The sequence below is a fragment of the Pteronotus mesoamericanus genome, unplaced genomic scaffold (assembly GCF_021234165.1).
Source record: "Pteronotus mesoamericanus isolate MK-2021 breed Mesoamerican mustached bat unplaced genomic scaffold, CSHL_Meso_final contig_64, whole genome shotgun sequence".
NCBI lineage: Eukaryota > Metazoa > Chordata > Mammalia > Chiroptera > Mormoopidae > Pteronotus > Pteronotus mesoamericanus.
Genome location: NW_026555224.1, coordinates 5,128,859 through 5,156,107, shown reverse-complemented (window position 1 = coordinate 5,156,107; position 27,249 = coordinate 5,128,859). Strand labels below are relative to the sequence as shown.

The window sequence follows — 27,249 nt, the reverse complement described above, 5'->3', positions numbered from 1 at the left end:
AGATTTATTTCCTTGTTTGTTATGGATTTTATTCATACTATTAAAGGTGTCTTTTTTAGCATATTATAAGTTGTAGTATTTAGGAATGCTACTGAATTTTGCATGCTGATCTTATTGTCCAGAAACCTATATCAACTAATTCTCTAATTAGGTTTCACAGTTTTTGTATAGATTGTCTTGGCTTTTCTATGTAGATAGGTTTATCATCTAAAGATAATGATAATTTTTCCTTCTCAATTGCCATACCCCATTTCTTGTGCTAGTATAAAGTGTGACCATCAGTACAATGCTGAATACTGGTGTTAATAATGGATATCCTGTTTTTCTGCCTTTGAATGGAATACTTCTACATTTCTACTACTGTATATTATATTCGGTAGCTACCATCTATCAATTTAAGAAAATGTATTTCTATGTTTAGTTTACTACAAGCTTTTAGCATTTTAGTGTTGGTTTTATTGTACATTATTTGAATCACTTGAAAATATTACATAGTTTTCTCTTTTTTAATGTATATATTTAAATATTTATTTTTGAATTAATTCAATTCCAATGTAAACTGTCATGCTGGTATTTTTCATCACACATAAGATTTACTTATTTTTGAATGTTATATTAATATAATTGTACTGTATACTTCTTTCTGGCTTCTTTAATCCAATATTATGTTTAAAAGTTTCATCCACATTGTCATTTATATTGGTAGTTTGTTCATTTGCATTGCTGTGTAATATTCAATTGTATGAACCTAAAATAATACATCTACTGTAACTTTGAGGGGTATTTTTATTGTTTCTGAATTCTAGTTATTATTAATTTGCCATGATGTTTGCTTAACATGTCTTTTAGTTCAAATATATACATAATTTTGCTAGAGATATGTTTTAGTATATAATTACTGTATCTTAAAGTGTGTGACTATTCAACTTTAGCTAATACAACCAAATGCTTTTACACAGTGACTTGTACAAATTTTCTCTCCTACCGGCAATGTATCACAGTTCCCATCATTCTACATCCTTGTCAATATTTGGTGTTGATAGTATTTTAGATTTTTTATTTTGGACATTATGTTAGAATTTAGTAGTTTCCATTTTTTTCCTTGATAATGTATGAAGTTGAATAAATCAAGTATTTATTGAAAACATACATATTTAAAACTTTTGCCCACTTTCTATTGAATGATGTCTTTCAGTAATTACTTGAAGAAATGCTCTGCATATTTTTCTTTTAATGAAAAGATTTTTTTAAAAGTTTAATGTAGTCTTTTTCTTTCTCTGCTTATTGTTTTTTGTCCTGTTTAAGAATTCCTTACCTAACCTACATTTTTTTTTTTTTTTGTTGGGGTCAAAATTATTTTTTAATTAATTAATTTATTTATTTATTTATTTTTTTAAATACATTTGTCTCTGCCTCCCCCCCACCACTTTCCCTTGTCCCCTCCCTCCTTCCCTCCCTCAGCTCTTCCCCTTTGGTTTTGTCCATGAGTCCTTGCTATTTGTTCCTTGACTTTCCCCTTCCCTTCCCTTTCCCTGCCCCACCTTTTCCCTCTTGTCTCTGTTGATTTCTTTTCCTTTCAGTGTTGCTGGTCATATTTTCCTTGCATCTTTGTATTGTTGGTTAGGTTCCGCTTATAGGTGAGATCATATGGTATTTGTCTTTTGCCCCCTGGCTTATTTCGCTTAGCATAATGCTCTCCAGTTCCATCCATGCTGTTGCAAAGTTTAGTAGTTCTTTTTTTCTTTCTGTTGCGTAGTATTCCATTGTGTATATGTACCATCACTTTTTGATCCAATCATCTACTGATGGGCATTTAGGTTGCTTCCAACACTTGGCTATTGTCAATTGTGCTGCTATGAATATTGGGGTGCATAGGTTCTTTTGTATTGGCGTTTTGGTGTTCTTAGGGTATAGTCCCAGCAGGGGAATCACTGGATCAAAAGGCAGTTCCATTTTCAGCTTTTTGAGGAGATTCCACACTGCTTTCCACAGTGGCTGCACCAGTCTGCTTTCCCACAAACCTACATTTAAATTAAATATTAAACATCCTTTGTTCCCATTTACAATGTCATTGAACTACCTTCCACCTTTGCATCTATAATTCATCTGTATAATGTTCAATAATGGTCAAGGCTCATTGTTTTTTAATATATAGCCAGTTGACCCAGTGTATTTGATTGCTCCAATTTAGATACGGGTGAGTTTATAGACTATGTTCTTTTTCATGGGTCTATTTTGTTATCTTTGAGTGAGTACCAGAATTTATTTCATTTATTTATTTCTATTTATTTATTTTCTTATTGTTGACACTGTTACAGATGTCTCCCATTATCCCCCCTTTTGCTGCCCTCCACCTGCACCCGCTCCCCCTTCCCTTTGGCCATCACCAAACTGTTGTCTGTGTCTGTCGGTTGTGCATATATGTTCTTTGGCTAATTCCTTCACATTTTTTCACCTAGTCTCTCCCTCACTGCTCCCCTCCAACAGCTGTCAGTCTGTTCCATATATCAATGCCTCTGTTTCTATTTTATTTGTCAGTTATTTTGTTCAGTGGATTACACATATAAGTGAGATCATATCATATTTGTCTTTCTCTGACTGGCTTATCTTGCTTACCATAATAATCTCAAGGTCCATCCATGCTATTGCAAAAGGTAAGATTTCCTTCTCTTTATGCCTGAGTAGTATTCCATTGTGTAAAGGTATCACAGCTTTTTTATCCACTCATCTACTGATGGACACCTGAGCTATTTCCAGATCTTCGCCATTGTAAATAACACTATTGTGAACAGAGTGGTGCATACATACTTTCTGATTGGTATTTGGGGATTCTTAGGCTATATTCCCAGAAGTGGGATTGCTGGGTTAAAAGGAAGTTCCATTTTTAATTTTTTGAGGAGGCTTCATATTGTTTTCCACAGTGGCTGCACCATTCTGCATTCTCAACAACAGTGCACTAGAGTTCTCTTTTCTTCACATCCTAGTCAGCACATTTTTATTGATCTATTGATAGCAGCCATTCTGGCAGGTGTGAGATACCTCATTGTAGTTATAATTTTCATCTCTCTGATGATCAGTGAAATGGAGAATTTTTTTCAAATGTTTATTGGCCATTTGTATGTCCTCTATGTAGAAGTGTCTATTCAGGGTCTTTGCCCATTTTTTTAATTGAATTAATTGTCTTCCTGGTATTGAGTTGTATGAGTTATTTATATATTTTGGAAATTAACCCCTAGATATAACACTGGCAAATATGTTCTCCCACACAGTGAGTTCCCTTTCATTTTGTTGTTTGTTTCTTTTGCTGTGCAGAAGCTGTTTAGATTGATGTCATCCCATTTGTTTATTTTTTCCTTTGTTTCCTTTGCCCTAGGAGATATATCAGCAAAAATATTGCCACAAGAGATGTCTGAGGTTTTCCTGCCTGTGTTTTCTCCCAGAATTTGTATGGTTTCACAACTTATATTTAAGTCTTTTATCCATTCTGAGTATTTCTTTTAATATGGTGTGAGTTGGTGGTATATTTTCATTGTTTGCATGTACCTGTCCAATTTTTCCAACATCATTTATTGAGGAGACTGATTTTACACCACTGTATACATATACTCTTTCCTCCTTTGTCAAATATTAAGTGACCACAAAGGCATGGGTTTATTTCTTGGCTCTCTGTTCCCTTCCATTGATCTATATGCTTGTTCTTGTGACAGTACCAGGCTCTTTAGATTACAGTGACTTTGTGGTATAGTTTGACATTCAGTACTGTGATACCTCCAAATTTGTTCTTCTTTCTCGAGATCACTAAGGATATTTCAGCGTCTTTTTTTGGTTCCATATAAATTATTTGAATATTTGTTCTAGATCTGTGAAATATGTCATGGGTATTTTAACAGAAATTACATTAAATCTATAGATAGCTTTGGGTAATATAGACATTTTAGTGTTCTTCATTTTTCTAATTCATGAACACAGTATATGCTTCCACTCATTTGTATCTTCCTTGATTTCAACCCTCAATGTTCTATAGTTTTCCAAGTACAGGTCTTTTACCTTTTTCTGTTAAGTTTATACCTAGGTATCTTTTGTTGTTGTTGTTGTTGTTGTTATTTTTGTTGCAATGTTAAATAGAACTGTTTTCTTAGCTGTTGCAGAGAGTGTGGGGCTCCAGGATCTGAGGGCCACTATCCGGGGCCAGCTGTGAGGGAATCGTGGGCTCTGATCCCACAGAGCCTGTCCCGGGGTTGTCACAGATGGGGGGAATAAAATGAGTCATCCCAGATACTTCTCTGTCTTCCAGGAGAGGGGTAGCTCTTCCCTCTAGTGGAGAAACCCCTGAGCCCCCATGTCCAAAAGCTTTTATTGAGAACCATATGTGCAGGGGTATACAACAAAGCTCATCAATCAATGACAAAAGGCTATGTTTACAGAAAACAGAGGTCACACATAACAATTGAAGGAACACAAGAGATTTGCCTCAGGTCAGGGTCTATGAATAATGTAAATTTCCTTCCAAATTTAAGCTGGTTGTCACAGCTTTTGAGGGAAGAACAAAGCATGCTTCAAGGAACTTACTTCTAGGCCTCATTTCCCCCTGGGAGCCACCCAATCCAGCTTATGGCTGTACCTGCCTTTAGTATTGTTTCCAGCCTGAACCAGCAGGCGAGGCAGAGAGACCAAGAGATAGGGATACTTCCTTCAGATAGAATGAGTACTCCGGCCATATCAAAGCCTGGAGTGAGGGTCTTTTGCCCTTTCTCCATGTCCCCCAAGTTCTTCCCTGATGCCCATTCATGACTGTGTCTGGCTTAGGTTGTCCCTTCCATCAAGGGATCTTATCCGTTATTGACTACCAGCAATATCCCAGGGCCAAGCAGGGTGATGTGAGTGAGGCAGTGGCTGTGTCCTTGCCATGGGGACAGGTTTAGTCTCCTCAGTGGACTGTTTTCCCAAGGCCTCCTTGATTATTTCCTGTCTTGGGGCCCTCTTGCCTGTTGGCAGGGCTACAGCCCCTGAAACCAGATGGGGCATTTCCCAATGTTTAGCTTCTCTTTTTAAGAGTCCATTATTGGTGTATAAAACTGCCACCCATTTCTGGATATTAATTTTGTATCCTGCTACTTTGCCAAATTTACTTATTAGATATATGTTTTTGTCGAGGATTTTAATATCTATGTTCATCAGGAATATTGGCCTATAACTTTCTTTCTTTGTAGTGTTTTTATCTGGTTTTGGAATTAAGATAATGCTGGCCTCACCCCTCCCCATGGCATCACCCATAATTTAAAATTTTAATTGTACATTTCCTTTTTCCATGTGTTCTTCCTCTCTTCCACATTTCAACTAAATTTATTGGGGTGACATTGCCAACAAGATCACATAGGTCTCAAGTGTACACCTCTGTGATACATATCCTGCACATTGTATTGTGTGCCCACCACTTCCATCACCATATATTTGGCCCCCTTTAGTCTTTACTACATTCCTGCCCCCCTTGACTCTGGTAACCACCATACTGTTCTTTGCCATTATTGTTTTATATAGGTTCTCTATCCTTTGCTCTCTTTCTTCTCCTTCTGGTACCTCTATGATGCAGATATGGTTATGTTTCATGTTGTTCCAAAGTTCCCTTAAACTATGCTCATGCTTGTTATTTTTTTCCTTTTGCTTTTCTGATATTTTTCTAACTTATCTTCTAGTTCACTGATTCAATCCTCTGCTTCATCTAACTCACTATTTATTCCTTCCAGTGTATTCATTATTTTAGATATGTTATTCTCTGTTTTTGAATGGCTATTTTTTATGGTGTCTATGTTCTTTTCATGGCTGTTGAGCATCTTTATAACCATTACATTAACTCTGTTTCTGATAAATTACTTGTCTCCATTTTATTTAGCCCTTTTTCTGGACATTCTTCTTGTTCTTTTGTTTGGGGCCTGTTTCTTTGTCTGCTCATTTTGGAGGTCTCTTTGTGTTTGTTTCTATGTATTAAATAGAACTACTATGACTCTCAGTCTTGGTGGAGTGGACTTCTATAGTAGGTGTTCTGTGGAACTCACTGGTGCAGTCTTATTCAACTTTTGAGCTCAGTGCTCTAGGAATGAACTTTGTGTGAGTTATGTGTGCCCTCCTGTTGTAATTGGTTTTTGATTGCTGTTGTCCTGTCTATAGGTCTGGACTCTCTGGCTGGTTGCTATGAGGTTCAACCTTGACTACATTGTGCACATTGTTGTACAGGTGCTGACAGAACAAAACAAAACAAAACTGGAAAAACTAAAAAAAAAATAACCAACAACAAAAGCAAAGACAAAAAAAATCAGTAAAAGACAAAAGAATAATAAAAATACACAAGACAAAGAATTAAAGAAGAAAAAATAAAATATATGAAAAGAAGAGAAAAAAATAATTAATTGTAAAATAAAATATAGGAAAACACAAAAAGACTAAGAAAAATGGAGTAAGAAAAGGAGAGAACTAAGAGATATGAAAGAAAAAAAGAGACAAAAAGAAAAAAATTGAAATAGAGAAAAATGAAGAAAAAATTAAAAAAGAAAAAGTGGAGCTCACCTTAGCAGCTTGTGCTTGCAGTGGTCACCCTTTAAAAATGCTGTTTGTGAAGTTTGTTGGATCCTGTTCCAATGTTGTCTGAAGCTGGCCACTTGTGCCAGTCCCAGGTCTCCCTGGAGGTTCCCTGGTACAAGCCAATTTCAGGCACTGTCCCTTCCTACCTTCGAAATCTGTCCCAAGCTCATCAGGGCAGAGGTTCTAGTAGTCCTGCAGGTAGGCCGTCTGAAGCTCAGAGGTTGGGTCTGCCTTGGTCTAGCACTTTGAATGTCCCCACTCTGAGCTGCTCTTCTTTCACCCATAGAACTTTGCTCAGCAGGGGTATCCAATGGCAGGGTTGATTCACACATTCTGGACAGGGGTGCTGGCAACCTGTAGGAGGGTAGGGAGGGCATTTCTCTCCTTTATGAGACTATACAGGCTGAACTCACTGGGGAGCTTGGCACTGCTTCCCTAAAATGCAGCCACAGAGCCCCCAGTACACGCATATCTGACTCCAAGTCTGACAAGCCCAGCTCTACATAGCTCCCTTGCACTCCTGCCTTACCTAACCAAGCAGAGGGGGATCAAAAAAAGAAAAAAAAAAAGAAAGAAAAAAATCAGTCCAGCTTGGCACTCCAATATCTCCAAGTGGGATTAGCCAAGCAGGATGGGGAGAAACTCCCAGCTCTGCCCAGGGTCCAAATGGGCCAAGTGTCCCACTCCCCCATGACATTTAACCAAGCAGGGTGGGACTAAATTTGTGACCCAGTGTTCACCCCTTTTCCTCAAAAGACAGCTAATGTGGCAGAACAAGCAGTTCAGGCACCTATTAGCTCTGAGTGGGCAAGTCTGATCCTCTTTCTCAAGGCACACAGTCTAGACACTGATCGGCTCTCTACCCAAAGTCCTTCCAGAGAATAGAGGGGCTCTCAAAGCCAATGCTGGGTGTACCGAGCAGACCCCTCCTTTGAACTGGAACTATGGCACAGTCCCTTCAGCAGTCACAGACCAGAGCAAACTTCCCAGTCTGGTGGTGAAACCATGAGATCACACCTTCTTTGGGATAGTGTGGTCTGGATCTCCTGGGTGGGCTGAATCCCACTGATTCCTACTGCTGGATATTATATGGCTCCCCTTTTCATTCTGTTCCTCTGGATTGAGAATCCCTGCATAGGGCTGAGACCCCATACTTCCAGGGGTAGGGAATGTTGCAGCTTTTAGTATCCCTCCAACTTCCCAGCTGTGCAATTGCACAAGAGGGTTTACTCTCTTCTTGTCTCCTTCTGTCTTCCTCCATGCTCCTGTTTATTAAATTTCAGGTCAGCTACACTTCAACTGGTTTTTCAAGTACATTGCTCTGTAATTTAGCTGCAAGTCCAGTCTGGGGCTGAGAGCAAGTGGAAAAAGCTTCTAGCTGCTATGCAGCCATCTTGGAATCCCTCTGAATTTCATTCTGTTATTCTTGAACTTTTTAAATTATAGATAAATTGAGAAATTATCTTATCTTTGCATATAAATGCTGAGATTTTGAGTAGGATTCAAGAAGATTGATAGTAAATTGATTGATTGATTGATTTATAGTAAATATATCTCTCCATGTATTTTGTTTCTCAGTGTCTCAGAGTAATAGTTTTTAATAGTTGTGCATTATGTTACATTAATGAGAATTCAGCTTATTATGTATAATTTATTTCAATATATTTTATGTTTTAATATTCACTTAAATTATTTTATTTTTATTACTTATTGATGGTTTATAGAAGTAGAATTTATTTTTTAAATATTGAACCTTTAAACCTGGGGTAACAGGGGCCATACAGGTGATGAAAATGAGGGATGGAGCTACAAGGACAGGAATTTCCTGGTTCTTAGACTTTGGCAAGTAATTCAGTCTTTTAGAGAGCACTGCAGGCCGGCTCCTGCCAAGAAGTCCCAGCTTCAAGTGGAATGTAGGGCCATGTCCAGCACAGCCTACTCAAATGCAATCTTGCATTTCCCTCTCTAGATCAAGGCTGCTATGGAAAGTAACCCCAAAGATGGCACAGGCCTTGTGCACAAGCCTTTTGGGCATATTGTTGTCAGTGAGAAATTGTGTGGGTCACAGCTAGCACAGGACACGAAAGGATGGTGGGCTGCCCTCTCTTTCCTCACATCACTTTTTAAGAAACATCTACCAATTGCTGCCATTACATCCAATGCTCACAGAACTTTCCTTGTCTGCATTTTAAGGGAAAACTAAACTTTTTTTGTTTTGTTTTGTTTTTTACTTCTGTCACTGATATCATCCTTATATAATAATCTCTTTCTACTTCAAGGTTGTAAAAATACCTAAATTTTCTATGTACCTCAAAGTATTCTTTACATAGAAAGGTTTAATTTCTCTAGTAATAAATGTTTAATTTATCTAATAATGAAAAAGTTAAAACATAAAAATAAAATAAAAAGCTTTAACTATGTAGGTTGTTCATAGGCAAAATATGGCCTTAAAGTTCAGTTAAGAAAACAATTGAAAAAGTGATTATAATGATAGTAAATGATATATAATGCTTACACTAATCAGTGCTTACTCTAAGCATTGTTTTTCAATATATTTTATTGATTATGCTATTACAGTTGTCCCACTTTTTTCTCTCTTTTATTCCCTTCTACCATGCACTGCCCCTTCCACCAGGATTCCCTCTCTTAGTTCATGTCAATGGGTTGTACATATAAGTTCTTTGGCTTCTCCATTTCCACATTATTCTTAACATCCCTCTGTCTATTTTGTACCTATTATTTATGCTTCTCATTCCCTGTACTTTTCCCCCCATTTTCTCCCCTTCCCCTCTCCTCTGATCTCCATTTCTGTGATTCTGTTCCTGTTCTAGTTGTTTGCTTAGTTTGTTTGTTTTGGGGGTTTTTTTAGGTTCATTTGTTAATAGTTGTGAGTTTGTTGTCATTTTACTGTTTATAGTTTTAGATATTCTTGCTTTTCTTAGATAAGCCCCTTTAACATTTCCTATAATAACGGCTTGGTAATGATGAACTCCTTTAACTTTTCCTCATCTTGGAAGCACTTTGTCTGCCCTTCCATTTTAAATGATAGTTTTGATGTATAGAGTAATCTTGAATATATAGGTCCTTGCCTTTCATGACTTTGAATAGTTCTTCTGAGTTCCTTCTTGCCTGGAAGGTTTCTTTGGAGAAATCACCTGACAGTCTTATGGGAACTCCTCTGTAGATAACTGTCTCCTGTTCTCTTCCTGCTTTTAAGATTCTCTCCTTATCTTTAATATTGGGTAACTTAATTATGATGTGCCTTGGTGTGTGCTGCCTTGGTGTGTGCTGCCTTGGGTCCACCTTCTTTGGAACTCTCTGAACTTCCTGACTCTCCTGGGTCTTATTTCCTTAGCCAGTTTGGGGAAGTTCTCCATTATTTTTTTTTCAAATAAGTTTTCTTTTTTTATTATTTTAATTTATTTTTTCAAATACATTTGTCTCTGCCTACCCCCCACCACTTTCCCTTGCCCTCTCCCTCCATCCCTCCCTCAGCTCTTCCCCTTTGGTTTTATCCATGAGTCCTTGCTATATGTTCCTTGACTTTCCCCTTCCCTTCCTTTTCCCCACCCACCTCCCTCCTTCCCTCTTGTCTCTGTTGATTTCTTTTCCTTTCAGTGTTGCTGGTCTTATTTTCCTTACATCTTTGTATTGTTAGAAGTTGTTATTGATAGGTACTTATTCATTTTTTTCCCTTTGTACCTGTGTTCCTCTCTTTCTCTTTCTTTTTCTTTCATCTTCTTAAATCAGTCACTTTAGCATATCTTGCAGTGCTGGGTTGGTGGAGGTGGATTTTTTTAGCCTTCTTTTGTCTGGGAAACTCCTTATTTCACCTTCCATTTTAACTGAGAGCCTTGCTGGGTAGAGCAGTCTTGGTTGCAGGCCTTTGCTTTTCATGACTTGGAATATTTCTTGCCAGTTCCTCTGTGTTTCTGTGAGAAATCAACTGCTGGCCGTATCGGGGCTCCCTTGTATGTTACTACCTGTTTCTCCCTTGCTGCCTTTAGGATATTCTGTTTGTCTTTGATATTTGCCATTTTAATTATGATATGTCTTGGAGTGAGTCTCTTTGTGTTCCTTTGGAAATGGACCCTCTGTGCTTCCGAGGCTTGCGTGACTTTTTCTCTCAAATTAGGGAAGTTTTCCATCATTACTTTTTTGAACAGGTTTGTATCCCTTGCTCCTCCTCTTCTCCTTCTGGTATTTCTATTGTACAGATATTATTATTTTTCAGGTTGTCCTGCAGTTCCCTTAATGCCTCTTCATTCTTTTTGAGTCCCTTTTCATTTTCTTGCTCTATCTGGGAGTTTTTTTCTACCTTGTCCTCCAGCTCACTGATTCAATCTTCTGCTTCATCAAGCCTGCTTTTGATTCCTTCTACTGTGTTTTTCAACTAGAAATTGTATTCTATGTTTCTTTTTTCTGGTAATTGATAAGTTCCTATAGTTTCCCTGTAGTTTTTTGTAATTCTCTTTGAGCTCACTGAGTCACTGAGCTTACTTAGAACCATTGTTTTGAACTCAGTATCTGATAGTTTACTTTCCTCTATCCTTTAGTTCTCTTTCTGGGGATTCACCTTTTCTTTCAATTGGCGGTTGTTTCTTTGTCTTCCCATTATTTGTGAGACTCTTCTTTTTTGCTTCTGCTTCTTTATTTATCTGTCTTTACTTCCTGGCTTTGTTGTATGAACTACTATGGTAGGAGACTGCTTTTTTTTTTTCTCCCTGTGTCTGCCTCCTATGATGTCAGCTGTTGACCCCATCTAATGTTAGGTTGTCTTTTCAAGACTTCGAGGAATCTACTCTCTGTGGCTCTCTACTTCAGTTGTTAATCTTGTCTCTCTGCTCTCAGTAGTCAGGCCTATGCACCACAGGGCTGGGAGAGTCCCTCTTGTATGCAGAGTTTTGATGTCCTCTCATGCTGCTGAGGCTCAGGGGAGTGGTCTGCCTGAGCAAGATGTCTGCTGCTGTATCAGGGAGGAGTCAGCACAGGTTCCCGCTGGCTACTCCATCAGTTTTCTCCCCAATGCCCTGATCTCCAGGCTCTCCTCAAGCATCTCTAGACCACTGTGCCCCCTTTAGCCAGGGATCTACTCTCTGTAACTACTCCTCTGAAATCAGCAGTCAGGCTTGCGCACCACCGCCACCAGTGTAGAGCCTCTTGGGGGCGGGGCTCTTATGTCCTCTCAAGCTACTGCCACTCAGGGGAGTGGTTTGCCTGAACAAGATGGCAACTGCAAAATGGGGAAAGAGTCAGCACCAGGACCCCGCTGGCTCTCTCTTAGTTCTCTCCCCAAAGCCTCCTTTCCCTGTCTCTCATCACGGGGCTCCAGCCCACTCTGCCCCTACCTTTGCCAGCGCCCAAGGTAAGTGGCTGCCAAAACAAATTTATACATTTTGGCCCTTTAAACAGCTCTTTGCATCTCCAGCCGCCTGTCTCTAGCAACCCTGCTGTTTTTCACAGCTGGCTATTAACTGAATACTTTATGGGCTCTGGTGCTGTAGGCATGAGATACCCCCTGTTTGTTCAGACCCCACTCTTTTCAAGGGGATCCAATTGTACATTTACATATCCCTCTGGTGCTGCCTCCTGTGGGCTCCCAGCCTGCCTTCTCAAGTCTATACCACACTCCTTACTAGTTAGGTTGTGCTTAAGTTGTTCCCTCTGTCCAAATTTTAAGTCTCCTCTTGCTATTGTTCAGTTGTTTTACAGGTGACTTCTCCACAATTTAGTTGTAACTCCAGATTGGTCCCGGAAGGAGGTTAGTGTGACTTCCACTCACTCCTCCACCATCTTGAAGTCTGCTCAGATTTTCTTTTTCTCTATGTCTGCTTTCTAAGTATCCTTTTTGTTTTATATAAGCTTTAATATGAAATACTTAGATATGGATCTTTATATTTTTATTCTCTTGGCAGCTATTGGCAATCTTGAATTTATCAATTAATATCTTGAATTTGTCCTGGATATTTTCACTTATTAGTTTTTTTTTTAATATTTCTCCTGTTCCCATCTTTCTGTTCATCTGCAATTCTGATTATCCAGATATGATATTTCCAGTTTATCATTCTTATCTTTCAATATTGCCTTTTTATAATTACCCACTTTTTAGTTTTGTGCTGCCTTCCAGGAACTTTCTTATGACCTATGTTCAGCAGGTTAATTTCTTCTATTGTAAACTGCTGTCAAATCCATTCAAAGACTTTGTAATATGACTCATTTTTTAGTTTGCAGATGTTTAGACATATGGTTCATTTCTAAAAGGTCTCCATGACTTTATAATTTCCTAATTCATTAAGAATGTTTTAAGCTTTTAAAATTTATTTAAATATAACAACTACTATCATTTTTATCTGATCTATTAATCCCAATACCTGAAGTTATTGCAAATGTTTCTGGTAAGTATTGTTTCTGCTAATGGCATTCACATTGTTTTTCCCTTGTTCACTTATGTTATCTATGAGTTATCTATGCCTATAGCTCATTTACTTTCAAAAGTTATATGAAAGCGGTGGGGGGGGGGGTAGGCAGAGACAAATGTATTTGAAAAAATAAATTAATTTAAAAAAAAACAAAAGTTATATGAGAGAATAATTTCATGCCCAGAATATAGAAGAGGTTTAGTTCAGTTCTGCCAAGAGGCTACAGGCATTAATAGTATAATGTCACTGTAAATTAATTAATAAAACCCAGAGAAAAGGTATGAATGCCAATTATTTAAAATAATTTTATTTTCAAGTTTTAATTAATTATAGTAAACTAGTATTCATGCCTTTTCTCTGGATATCTAGCCTATGTGCATCTGAAGACAAATCCACAAAAGACTTGGTTAATTGATAAAGCAACATTCATTGATTTCTCCTATTTGTGGGGTTGGGAAAAGGCTTTGCCTCTGGTTCAACCTTACTATGAAACAAGATCTACACATGACTGTGCAACTTCTGCAGGGCAAAAACATCCATGGTGGCCATGTACCTCATAATTCCTCATTAATGAGGGGAGAATGTCATATTCTAATACTCCACCAAATTTAGGGGACTGTGGGACTTTATTGGTAACTTCTTCACCCCCAAGATTATTAAAAGTGAATTTGGAAAGCCATTAGTTCAATATATTACACTAGATCCGCTGGCTATAATTTTATAGTCTTTAGTAACAAAAATTCTTAGTAGGACTCTTAGAGTGACCTGGAGAAATGAAGGCCTTCTGTCTCATTCAAAAATGCTCAGTGGAACAGGTTATTTGGGTCCTTATTAAGGCAATTCTTGTAATCAGGTGAAGTCAAGAGTTGGCTATTGTCCTCAAACTGATGCCTTGCTGGAATACATGACTGGTCGGGAAATAATGACCATGTATGCCAGATTATGGGGAATCTCTGAGCCCCAGATTCAGCTGTATGTGAGCAAATGGTTGAATTCACTGCGCCTGGAGTCCCATGCTGACAGGATAATCAGAACCTACAGGTGAGTCATTATGCTGACCTTTTTGTTGCTGCTAATGTGATGCTTCCCTATGTTTCTGTTGTATGAAGAAAATGCTCACAGCACCACCTAATTCCCTCTGTCATACAAGTACTTAATTGTGAAACTATTTAATGAGTCACTAGGTTAAAATACAGTAATAAGACAGATCAATGTAGTTCTGTATCTTTCCCCAGTAAAGATGAAACCTAAATCCTCGTTATGTTTGAACTGTAGCCTCTGAATAACAAAAGGGAGCATTTTGTTCTTTCTAGTGTCCATATGGTTCTTTGTTTTCCATGAAAAAAGGGATGTAGACCCTATAAATTATAGTGGGATTTATGTACCTGGAAAATCATGACACCCTAAGATCTAGTAAATAAATGTCAACTGATAATGCTGCTGAAATCAGTTACATAAAAGTCACCCTTCTGTATTTCAAATACACACCCCCCCACTCCACCCCTCCATACTTGGAACTGGTACCTTGTTAAAGTCTCACCTAATTGCCATTGCGGATATCCATGTTAAGTGCTTGCTGAGACTCAGCATTTAGGAGGTTTGTGCTATCACTATCCTGTAATTAACTGATTTGTATATCCTCCCCTTTTGCTGCATTCTCTTGGTTTCTACGAAGCGGAGGAAGCAAACGTAGGCTGAGTACTGCTATTGCTTTAATGGGAAAACCTGCAGTCATTTTGCTGGATGAGCCATCAACGGGCATGGACCCAGTGGCCCGACACCTGCTCTGGGACGCTGTGACACAAGCACGTGAAAGTGGCAAAGCCATTATTATAACCTCCCACAGGTGTGACTCATTGGGAGGCTTGGAATAGGGTTGGCAAACATTGTAGTGGTTGTTAGAGAGAATTATTTGGGACTAGAAATTTTTTACAATAAACTTGCTTGAGAATGTAACTTCTTCATTAATCATAATCAGTGGAACAGCCAAGAATATATTAAGTTAAGTAACCAAGAGTGGGAGGAGACAAGGAGTTCAAATGTTTTGTGTGCAGATTTTGTACTCTACTTATCATTTGAAAATTTTTCAGCCCCCAACTGAGAGTCATGATTGGTAAATTCCACCTCCCTTTGAAAATAGAATCACAAAATCTGGAATTATAGAAAGAGATCCTCCAACAGAGAACTTTTCAATTTTCCATTGTTCTGCTATCTTGTTTTGTTAGAATGGAGGAATGTGATGCCTTCTGTACCAGGCTGGCCATCATGGTGAAGGGAAAGTTCGTGTGCCTGGGCAGCCCTCAGCACCTCAAGAACAAGTTTGGCAATATTTACATCCTGAATATTAAGGTCAACACTGATACACACGAGCATAAATTAGATGATTTTAAAAATTTTATCACAATGACATTCCCAGGTAAATTAGATAGGTTAACTTTGTTCAAGATGTATTAAATCATATTTGTCGTTCTCACTATGCATATGTTTTATATTTTCAGTAAGTGTTTCCTATGGATTATTAATATTTTCAACTTCCACACTGAATTCATTTTGGGATCCTTGTTTCTACAACCTTTTGTGCAGGGTTGGGCTGAGAAGTTTTGCACACACACAAAACAATGGTTCACACTGAGCTTTGGTATCACTTTAATAAGACAGATTTTAATTTCTTGTGTTAATGTAAATTATATCTTTAAAGCATAATTATCATCATAATTCTCAATTGTTTTCATATAATATCCATGCAAAGTTTTAAGGCTTTTTTGTTATTGTTCTACAGCTGATCATGTAACTCTGGTCTTTTGGTCTCAGCCAGGACATGGTATTACAATACAAAGAAGAACCTAAATTTTTCTCTCCTTTCAGAAGTAGACCTACTTCTGTACACTAAAATTAGTAAATATTTCTCTGCCTAAATGGTTCAATACCAGAGATGGAAATTATGTCACCACTTTTTCCTAAACATAGCAAGGCTCTTAACAATTTTGGTTTTTCATCTTTGCTTCTACTTTGCTAGGTTGAGCAAAATATCACAGAAGTTCCCATTGTGTGTCAGCCTGAGGAGTTAGAAGTTTATCTCTAGGTGATGGAAAATAACAGGGTCATTTACATAGTAAGAATGGAGTTCAGAAAATAGATAAGAAATTGATGGTAGAGCAGATGTGGAGAACAGATGAATGGGAAAAAAATTCCTCACTGCCGACCATAGGTAACATGAAAATTGAAATGTTCATTAAGTTCATTTACTTATGTATTCATTAAGCAATTTTTTAATTAAATGCATTGGGGTGATATTGATCAGAGTTCTATTTCATGTGGCCTCTAAATTACCACAAAGAGAAGCTGGTACAGGAAACCTCATTTACTGTGAGCTGTTCTAGCAATGTGCTCTTCCTAAAGGAAGAACACCGAACACTGACCTGAGGCCTAGTCTCAATAACATGAATACAAGAACATGTTCTTTAAAGGGCGTGTGGGTTAGAGGCACAGTTTTACCTCTGAAGTGGTTGTTGCCAAGTCCTTCCTCACAATATTCTTTAAAAAATAGCTATTCAAAGATGACAGAATCAAAAAAATATTGATATGAGAGAGAAAAGAGGGAAGGAGGGTGGGGTGGGCAGGGAAACGGAAGGGAAGGGGAAAGTCAAGGAACATATAGCAAGGACTCATGGACAAAACCAAAGGGGAAGAGCTGAAGGAGGGAAGGAGGGAGGGGGCAAGGGAAAGTGGTGGGGGGAGGCAGAAACAAATGTATTTAAAAATAAAGAAAGAAAGAAAATAAATATTGATATGGAACCTATACCTAAATATGATTGTAAAAGAGAATAAATATCACAAGTAAAAGTTATCTAGAATATACTCATATTTTTTTAAAGAATATAAAGTAATGAGAATATTTAGTGCAAATCATTCTACATAATCTCAAGGAAAATTAAGTGACCATGTATTTTTTTTAAATACACAAATAAGTGACTGTTTTTGTCAATGGAAGATTATATACTCTGAAAAGCCCTCTTGGTAAAATAAAACAAGAATTTGGTAGAAATTAAACAAATACAACCTTAATGTGAAAATTGGTTCAGAAAACTCTTTTTAAGAACCAAGAAAAGAAAATAGGAAGAAAAGAAAAAAATAAAGTAAAAGAAACAGTGAGTTGTAAGGAAATGCAAACCCTGGAAGTAAATGCCATTGTCAGCACTACGATCAGTGACAAAGCTCTGGACCTTCCCAGGTTGGAGAGCTCATGCTGAGACTGCCATGTGAAGGGGACCCTCTAAGTGGGTACTGAGTAGCATCCTCTGATTCTAAGCAAGAGCACACAGAGATCTGTGGAGGAAGGAATCCCTAATTTAGGTTTGGAGTAAGGAGAGGAACACAAGAGGCAGACAGAAGAAAGTACCAGAGAAAGGTCTACACTGAGGAGCCATATTATTTAATACATCCCAGAAGTCTCTAAAGAAGGAACCCCACAGTACAGAATCCTAAAGCTAGAAAAATTTTTGGGTGGTCCATGATGAGAGATTCTGACTGGACCAAAAAGTACAGCGACATACGGAACAATTTCTGCTGAAAACTAGCTGAAAAGAGTTTTCCATAACAGGGAATAAAAGGGCCACATCAAGATAGGTAGGAGAGGCAGAGACACAGTCTCACCAAAAACCCCACCTCACTTTCAGTCAAGGTGGAGGCATAGGTAAACACACCTTGTCACCTAGCACAACTACTACACAGATTAAACTAGACTATAAAACAAGTATCGTTCAGGTTTGTTAGAAAATCAAGCTGTGTGGAAGTCCAACAACCAAGGATTTAAAGAAGCCACATTCATCCAGATGGGTAGGAGGGGCAGAAATATGGAGAGGTTTAGAGAGGCATGGAGACACAGAACAAGCAGTTCCACATTCATGTGTAATGGATAAAAATTGGGGAGGATACAGTGGGTGCAAGGGATCTCAGCCCCAGACCAGACCACCCAACCCAGGATTTCAGCACCAGGAAGATAAGTCCCCATAACTTCTGGCTGTAAAATCCAATGAGGGTTGGGGTGGCTGAAGAAACTGCAGGGTTCTCAGGAGACTCCTCTTAAAGGGCTTGCAGTGGTCTCAGGACTTACTCAGACCCACACCCTCTGGGATGCAGCACCAGGATAACAACTGGAAGGGAATCAGTGGCATATGGGAAGAATGTGAAGTGACTGGCAACAGAGCAAGTGCCAGGAGACAGCTTCCTCCCAGGCAAATCTCCAGAGGCTAGGCAGTGATATGGGTTGCTCCATCCTGGTGATTACCTAAGGTTCCACTGCACACAATTTGTAGGGGTGCTTTTCTACAATAGGCCATGCTACTAAGACAAGGAATCAAAGCAACTCTACCTAATACACAGAAACTAACACAGGGAGACTGCCCAATTGAGGAGACAAAGAAATATGAGCCAAATATAAAAAACCAGAACAAAATTCCAGAAAAAGAACTAAACAAAAATGGAGATGAGCAACATTCAGATGTATAGTTCAAAAAATTGGTTATCAGTTTGCTCAAAGAAATCATTGGGTACTGAAAGAGCATAAAAAAAGACCCAGGCAGAAATGAAGGTAAAATTAAGTGAAATAAAGAAAAATCTACAGGGAACCAACAGTGGAGGGGATGAAGGTGTGAATAAATTCACTGATTTGGAACATAAAGAACAAAAAACATTCAATCAGAAGAGCAAGAAGATAAAAGAATTTTTTTAAAAATGAAGATAGACTAAGGAGCCCTTGGGACATCTCCAAACGCACCAACATCCAAATCATAGGGGTGCCAGAAACAAAAGAGGAAGAACAAGAAATTGAAAACTTACTTGAAAAAATAATGGGAACTTGGGAAGATTGCGGAGGAGTGAATGGGAGTCACGCTGACCCCCTCCCAAAACCAAACTGGAATTGCAACTAAATAATGGAGTAATCACCTGGAAAGCAGTGGAGCGATAGTAGGAGAGGAGCCTTGGGGCCGTGGACAGTGGATTCTACTCTGACACATCCCAACGGGTGAGAAGTGCGGTGGAGGCTCAAGAGGGTGGGCTGGGTGCCCACGGGCACTGGCACCAGAGGGACATTGAAATGGCCAGTTAGCGTCCCCCAAGAAGAACGGGGTCTGAATCAAAAACAGGGACCCCTAAACTACAGCAGCTAAAGCCAAGAAAATACAGACAAAATGCAACCCCGAAAAGCTTAGGGGCACTCTCTGCCAGAGACAGGTGGCTGGGGATGCAAAGAGACATTTAAAGGGCCAACGCAAAAGTTGCAGTGGCAGCCACCCTCCTTGATCTCTGGGTAGAGGCGGCAGCAGGGTGGGCTGGTGCCTGGGAAAAGACTGGTGAGGAAAACTTTGTGAAGAGAACTGACACGGCGGCAGGTGGAGCCCCGGTGATGGCGCGCCTCCCACTCTGCAGCTACCATCTCGCTCAGGCAGAAGGGAATCAATTAACCTGCCTTTTGTGCGCTCCGCACACAGCTTGTACGTGTGTGAGCTGCGGGGCTGAGTGCAGACTGGCTGGGAGAGCCTTGAGGAGAGACTAGAGAAGGAGGCATTGGGGAAAGAATGGGAGGAGGAACCGGGGAGTCCCGACTCCCTCCCCGTTCTGTAGTCTCCTTTGTGGGCTGGAAAGGCGTGACCACAAAGAGGCAGAAGTGGGGTGCGCATGAACCAGACTGCCTGTGATTGAAATGCAGTCTGCACAGGGGTGTGGATCCTTGGTGGAAAGGGTCACAGAACTGCCCAAAGACCCCTGAGGAGAGACTAGAAACTGAGGCGTTGGGAAAGAACAAGAGGAGGAACCGGGGAGTCCCGACTCCTTCTCCTTGCCCTAGTCTCCATTGCGCGGGAAGAGGCCACACCCCCAAAGAGCCAAAAGCCGAAAAGCACACATAGACACCCCAAAAACACCCAGTGCAGGCACGCACACTTGTGCCGAGTGACCAGCGAGAGTTGGAGAGCGTGTATGTGACCCGCGCGGGCTGGCGAACACTTGCACCGGCAGGCAAGGCATCCCACAGATATGCACCCATACTGCCTGTGAGGGACTGGCCAGAGCGGCAAGGGCAGGCGTAAATAGATGAGCTGTCCGACCATTGCGGAGCAGCCCACAAGATTAGTAGAACTGCCCAGAGTCCCCGGAGGAGAGACCAGAGACAGGATAAACTGGAGAGTCCTGGAGCTGATTCCTCCCATTTCCGTAATCCCCATTTGGCGAGGGAAAACAACGCACCAAAAGAGCCAAAGCGGGGAAAATACACAATAGCGGACCCTAAACTGACCAGTGCCACAGAGCTCACCGGCCAGGGGGGCCACATGAGTAGGCGAGGTTGCGAATAAGCCCCCTGGTCTGGGGCAAGCACATGTGACCCCAGGCAGATGGGGGATCCGGCCGTGCTGGGAGCACGCTCAAGGAGCCCGCCTGAGAGGGCAGAGAGATCCGAAAAAATAGCCCAGCCCTGACCAAAGGGGTCACAGAGCTGCTCGAAGCAGGAGTCAGGCACAGACATTGGACTCCTGGAAGGCTCAAACAAACAACCCAAGTTCCTATAGGGTCAACAACGGACATCATCAGAGGCAGGCCCAGAAAGAAAAGGACAAAAATATTTAACAGACTCTCACAAAACTGGGAAGATAAAGAAGTTCCCCCCAAATGAGTGGAAAAGGGGACTCTCCACAGAGAGAGCTAAATGAAATAGAGGCAAGGGAACTATAAGATACTGAATTCAAAACAATGGTTCTAAGGAAGCTCACTGAGCTCAGCCAGCTCAAAGAGAACTATGAGAAACTGCAGAGAAACTATCAGGATAGTACGGCAAACTATATCAACCTGGAAAAGGACATAGAAACTATCAGGAAGACACAAGAGGATATGAAGAATACCATTTGTGAATTGAAGAACACAGTAGAAAGAATCCAAAGCAGGCTGGATGAAGCTGAGGATCGAATCAGTGAGATGGAGGACAAGGAGGAAAGAAGTTCCCAGAAAGAGCAAGAAATGGAAAAAAGACTCAAAAAGAATGAAGAGGCATTTAGGGAAATGCAGGACAACCTGAAACACAATAATATCCGTATAATAGGGATACCAGAAGGAGAAGAAGAGGAGCAAGGAATAGAGAACCTCCTCGAAAAAGTAATGATGGAAAATTTCCCTAATTTGAGGAGAGAAAGGCTCTCATGGATCCAGGAGGCACAGAGGACCTCACTCAAGAGGGACTCAAGGAGGTCCACTCCAAGACTCATCATCATTAAAATGGCAACTATCAAAGACAAGGAGAGAATCCTCAAGGCAGCAAGGGAGAAGGAGAAAGTAACATACAAGGGGGCCCCGATACGCCTAGGAGCTGACTTCTCAACAGAAACACTACAAGCCAGAAGGGAATGGCAACAAATATTCTGAGCCATGAAAAGCAAGGGCCTACAGCCAAGGCTGCTCTACCCGGCTAGGCTCTCCATTAAAATAGAAAGGGAAATACGGAGTTTCCCAGACAAGAGAAGACTAAAAGAACACATCTCTACCAAACCGGCACTCCAAGATATGTTAAGGGGACTGGTTTAAGCAGATGAAGGAAAAGAATGAGAGAGAGAGGAACACAGGTACAAAGAGAAGAAATGAGTAAGTTTCTATCAGTAATATCTCTCAATGTGAATGGACTAAATGCCCCAATCAGAAGACACAGGGTAGCTGAATGGATAAGAAAACATGACCCACACATATGCTGCCTACAAGAGACCCACCTCAGACAAAGAGACCTACACAGATTGAAAGTAAAGGGATGGAAAAAAATATTCCAAGCAAATGGGCATGAGAAAAAGGCTCGGGTTGCCATACTTGTATCAGACAAAGTAGATCTCAAAACAAAGGCCATAAAGAGAGACCCAGAGGGGCACTTTATAATACTTAAAGGAAGAATCTATCAAGAAGACATCAAAATTGGAAATTTATATGCTCCCAATAGAGGAGCCCCCAAGTTTATACGGAAATTGTTGGATGACTTCAAAGAAGATATAGACAGCAACACACTGATATAGGGGATTTCAATACCCCACTGTCAGAAATGGACAGATCTTCCAAACACAACATTAATAAACATATCGTGGCGCTGAATGACACACTGAATCAAAGAGACTTAACTGACATATATAGAACCTTACATCCCAAAGAAGCAAAATACACATTCTTTTCAAAAGCTCATGGCAGTTTTTCAAAGATAAACCACATGATAGGACACAAAGCAAGCGTCAGCAAATTCAGGAAAACTGAAATAATACCAAACTTTTTCTCAGACCACAAAGGATTGAAACTGGAAATCATCCTCAAAGAGAAACTTCAAAAACTTGGAAACTCATGGAGACTGAACAGTAGGCTATTAAACAATGAATGGGTCAACAATGAGATAAGAGAAGAAATGAAAATATTTCTGGAAACACATGAATATGAACAGACAACAGTCCAAAACCCTTGGGACACAGCAAAGGCGGTCCTGAGAGGGAAGTTCATAGCAATACAGGCTTACCTAAAAAAGACAGAAACATTTCAAATAAAAGACCTAACACTACAACTTCAAGAACTGGAGAAACAACAACAAATAAATCCCAGAGCAAGGAGAAGGAAGGAAATAGTCAAGATAAGAGCAGAACTGAATGACATAGAGACAGAAAGAACAATTCAGAGGATCAGCCAATCCAGAAGCTGGTTCTTTGAAAAGATTAATAAAATTGACAAGCCTTTAAGCAGACTCATCAAAAATAGAAGGGAGAGGACCCAAATTAATAATATCAGAAATGAAAGAGGAGAAATAACAACTGATACCACAGAAATACAAAGGATCTTCAGAAACTACTATGGACAATTATATGCCAAGAAATTTGAAAATCTTGATGAAATGGACAAAGTTTTAGAAAAATATAATCTTCCAACACTGAAGGAGGAAGAAACAGAAAGCTTGAACAAACCGATAACAGCTGGGGAAATTAAAGCAGACATCAAGAAACTCCCAGCACACAAAAGCCCAGGGCCGGACGGTTTCACAGTAGAATTTTACGAAACGTTTAATGAAGAGCTAACCCCTGTCCTTCTCAGACTATTCCAAAAAATCCAAGAGGAGGGAAGACTCCCAGACTCCTTCTCTGAGGCCAGCATCACCCTGATCCTAAAACCAGATAAAGACCCTACAAAGAAAGAAAACAACAGGCCAATTTTCCTGATGAACATAGATGCTAAAATCTTCAACAAAATATTGGCAAACCGCATCCAGCAATACATTCAAATGATCATCCACCATGATCAAGTGGGATTCATCCCAGGCATGCAGGGATGGTTCAATATACGCAAATCAGTAAACGTGATATACCACATAAATCAAAGAAGACAAAAACCACATGATCACCTCGATAGATGCAAAAAAAGCATTTGACAAGGTACAGCACCCATTTTTGATCAAAACACTCAGCAAAATGGGGATAAATGGGGCATTCCTCAACGTAATAAAGGCCATATATGAAAAACCTACAACCAATATCATACTCAACGGGCAATAACTGAAAGCTTTCCCACTGAGATCGGGAACATGACAAGGATGTCCGCTCTCACCGCTTCTTTTCAACATCGTATTGGAAGTCCTAGCCACAGCGGTCAGACAAGAGAAAGAGATGGAAGGCATCCAAATAGGAAAGGAGGAAGTAAAGCTATCATTGTTTGCAGATGACATGATAGTGTACATAGAGAACCCTGTAGACTCTACCAAAAAACTCTTCAACCTAATAAGTGAATTTGGCAAAACAGCAGCATACAAAGTCAACATTCAGAAATCAAAGGCATTTTTGTATACCAGCAATGCAATAGAAGAAGAAATCAGAAAAAAAAAAAACCCATTCGATATAGCAAGAAGAAAAATAAAGTACCTAGGCACAAATTTAACCAAAGACATAAAAGACGTGTACGCAGAAAACTATACAACATTGAAAAAAGAAATTAAGGAAGACACAAATAAATGGAGGCATATACCGTGCTCATGGATTGGAAGAATTAATATCCTCAAAATGTCCATACTACCAAAAGCAATTTATAGATTCAATGCAATCCCTATTAAGATACTGATGACGTATTTCACAGAAATAGAACAGACATTTCAAAAATTTACATGGAACCATAAACGACCCCAAATAGCCACAGCAATTTTGAGAAAGAAACACAAAGTAGGAGGGATCAAAATTCCGGAAATCAAACTCTACTACAAAGCCACTATACTCAGAACAATCTGGTACTGGCACAAGAACAGACCCATAGACCAGTGGAACAGAATAGAAAGCCCAGAAATAAGCCCAGGTCTCTATGGACATCTAATATTTGACAAAGGGGGCAGAAGCATAAAATGGAGCAATAATAGCCTCTTCAACAAATGGTGTTGGGAGAGCTGGATGGCTACATGCAAAAAATTGAAATTGGATCATCAGCTGACACCATACACAAAAATAAACTCAAGACAGATAAAAGACTTAAATAGAAGTCGCAACACCATCAAAGTCCTGGCGGAGAACATTGGCAGGAAACTCTCAGATATCCCACGCAGCAATTTTTTCACTGATATGTCTCCTAAAGCAAGGGACATAAAGGAAAGAATAAACAAGTGGGACCTCATCAAAATAAGAAGCTTCTGCATGGCAAAAGAAAACATCAGCAAAATGAAAAGGGAGCCAACCGTATGGGAAAATATATTTGCTAATGATACATCAGATAGAGGTTTGATCTCCAAGATATATAAAGAACTCACTCGACTCCACTCCACGAAGACAAACGATCCAATCAAAAAATGGGCAAACTACTTGGGCAGACACTTTTCCAAGGAGGAGATACAGAGGGCCCAGAGGCATTTGAAAGGATGCTCAGCATCACTAGCCATCAGAGAAATGCAGCTCAAAACCACCATGACGTACCACCTCACACCGGTCAGAATGGCCATCATAAACAGATCCACAAACAACAGGTGCTGGTGAGGCTGTGGAGAAAAGGGAAGCCTAGTCCACTGTTGGTGGGAATGCAGACTGGTGCAGCTACTGTGGAAAGCAGTGTGGAATTTCCTCAAAAAGCTGAAAATGGAACTGCCTTTTGATCCAGTGATTCCCCTGCTGGGACTATACCCTAAGAACACCAAAACGGCAATACAAAAGAACCTATGCACCCCAATATTCATAGCAGCACAATTGACAATAGCCAAGTGTTGGAAGCAACCTAAATGCCCATCAGTAGATGACTGGGTCAAAAAATAATGGTACATATACACAACGGAATACTATGCAGCAGAAAGAAAAAATGAACTACTTAACCTCACTACAGCATGGATCAAACTAGAGAGCATTATGCTAAGCCAAATAAGCCAGGGGGCGAAAGACAAATACCATATGATCTCACCTATAAGCGAAACCTAACCAACAATACAAAGATGCAAGGAAAATATGACCAGCAACACTGAAAGGAAAAGAAATCAACAGAGGCAAGAGGGAAGGGGGGGGGGGGGCAGGGAAAGGGAAGGGAAGGGGAAAGTCAAGGAACGTATAGCAAGGACTCATGGACAAAACCAAAGGGGAAGAGCTGAGGGAGGGAAGGAGGAAGGGGGCAAGGGAAAGTGGTGGGAGGAAGGCAGAGACAAATGTATTTAAAAAATAAATAAATAAATACATAAATAAATGCTTGGGGGGAAAAAAAGAAAATATAATGGAAAAAAAATAAGAACTTTCCTAATTTGGTGAAGGAAATAGACACGCAAATCCAGGAAGTCCTGAGAATCCCAAACAAGTTGGACCCAAAGGGGACCATATCTAGACCCATCATAATTAAAATGCCAAAGGTTAAAGAGAGAATTTTAAAAGCAGCAAGAGAAAAGCAGATAGTTACCTAAAAATGAGTTCCCATAAGACTGTCAGCTGATTTCTCAAAAGAAACTTTGCAGACTAGAAGGGTCTGGCAAGAAGTTTTCAAAGTGATGAAAAGCAAGGACCTACAACCTAGATTACTCTATCCAACAAAGCTATCATTTAGACTGGAAGGACAAGGTAAAGCTAAAGGAGTTTATCATCACCAAGCCATTATTATATGTTAAAGGGAATTATATAAGAAAAAGTAGAAGATCAAAACTATTAACATTAAAATGGCAATAAATTCACAACTATCAACAATTGAATCTAAAAAACAAACTAAGCAAATTAGCAAAACAGGAACAGAATCATAGACATGGAGATCATTTGAAGGGTTATCAGTGGGGAGGAGGAAAAGGGAGAATGGGGGAAAGGTGCAGGGATTAAGAAGTATAAATTGGTAGGTACAAAATAGACAGGGGAATATTAAGAATAATATGGAAATGGAGTAGCCAAAGAATTTATATGCATGACCCATGGACATGAACTAAGGTGGGGAGTGTTAGAAGGAATGGGGATACCAAGCAGAGAGGGGCAAAGAGGTAAAAACTGGGACAACTCTAATAGCATAATCAATAAAATATATTTTAAAATAAATAAATAATCCACACCCCTGTTACAGTGATTCCACACAGGGAGGGTTCTCACCATTTCCAAGCTTCTCCCTGAGGAGTGAGATGTTTGAACCCCATGTTGGACACCTCAAACCTTGGGACCTTCACAGAAGAGATGAGGCCCATAAAAACATTTTACTTTGTTGACATGCAAAATAACTCTCAATCCTTGTGCTGCTGCTTTTCCCAGCTCCCAAGTTAGGCTTGTGGGAAGTTGGGGGACTTGATAGCCTACACCCAGTTTTGTACCTCATTCCACACCCATTACAGTTTAAAACATTTACTCTCAAGTGTCCTTGGTTAGGGGACATAAGGATTTACTGGTTGGCTATAAATTGCTCAAACTGTTTAGCCTTTAATTTTCTTGTCTGTTTCTCCATTCCACTTGTCCAAGAATTTTCCTAGCTTCTTATTATCCTGTTTCACCACACCTGGAGTCACTTCCAGATCTCCTGGTCTGGAGGTCAGCAGGCTTTACAATTGTAGTCCCATTGAACTATATATATTTGCATAAAAGCTGCTGCCTTAGGATCTGGGTTCCAATCAGCCTGAAACTAGGTGCTGACTGGGAGTCCCTTTGGAACACTGACAGGAGTTGACATACCCTCAACAACTGGGACCTATTAAGAATAAATCAGGCTACTAAGATAATCACAAAGGTTTAAGAGACAATCAAGAGCTAGGGTAATGCTGAATGATGATATTTATCTCCTA

The 27,249-nt window shown here is 39.8% G+C and overlaps 1 protein-coding gene across 1 annotated transcript in view; it reads left to right on the top strand.

Annotated features, from left to right (window-relative positions):
- Positions 1-27,249, top strand: part of LOC129076783 (phospholipid-transporting ATPase ABCA3-like) — a 242,139-nt gene that overhangs the window by 211,499 nt on the left and 3,391 nt on the right. The window contains exons 26-28 of the mRNA XM_054580937.1: positions 13,849-14,036; positions 14,671-14,841; positions 15,221-15,411. Of these exons, the coding sequence (XP_054436912.1) occupies positions 13,849-14,036; positions 14,671-14,841; positions 15,221-15,411 (550 nt within the window). The remainder of the gene's footprint in view (positions 1-13,848; positions 14,037-14,670; positions 14,842-15,220; positions 15,412-27,249) is intronic.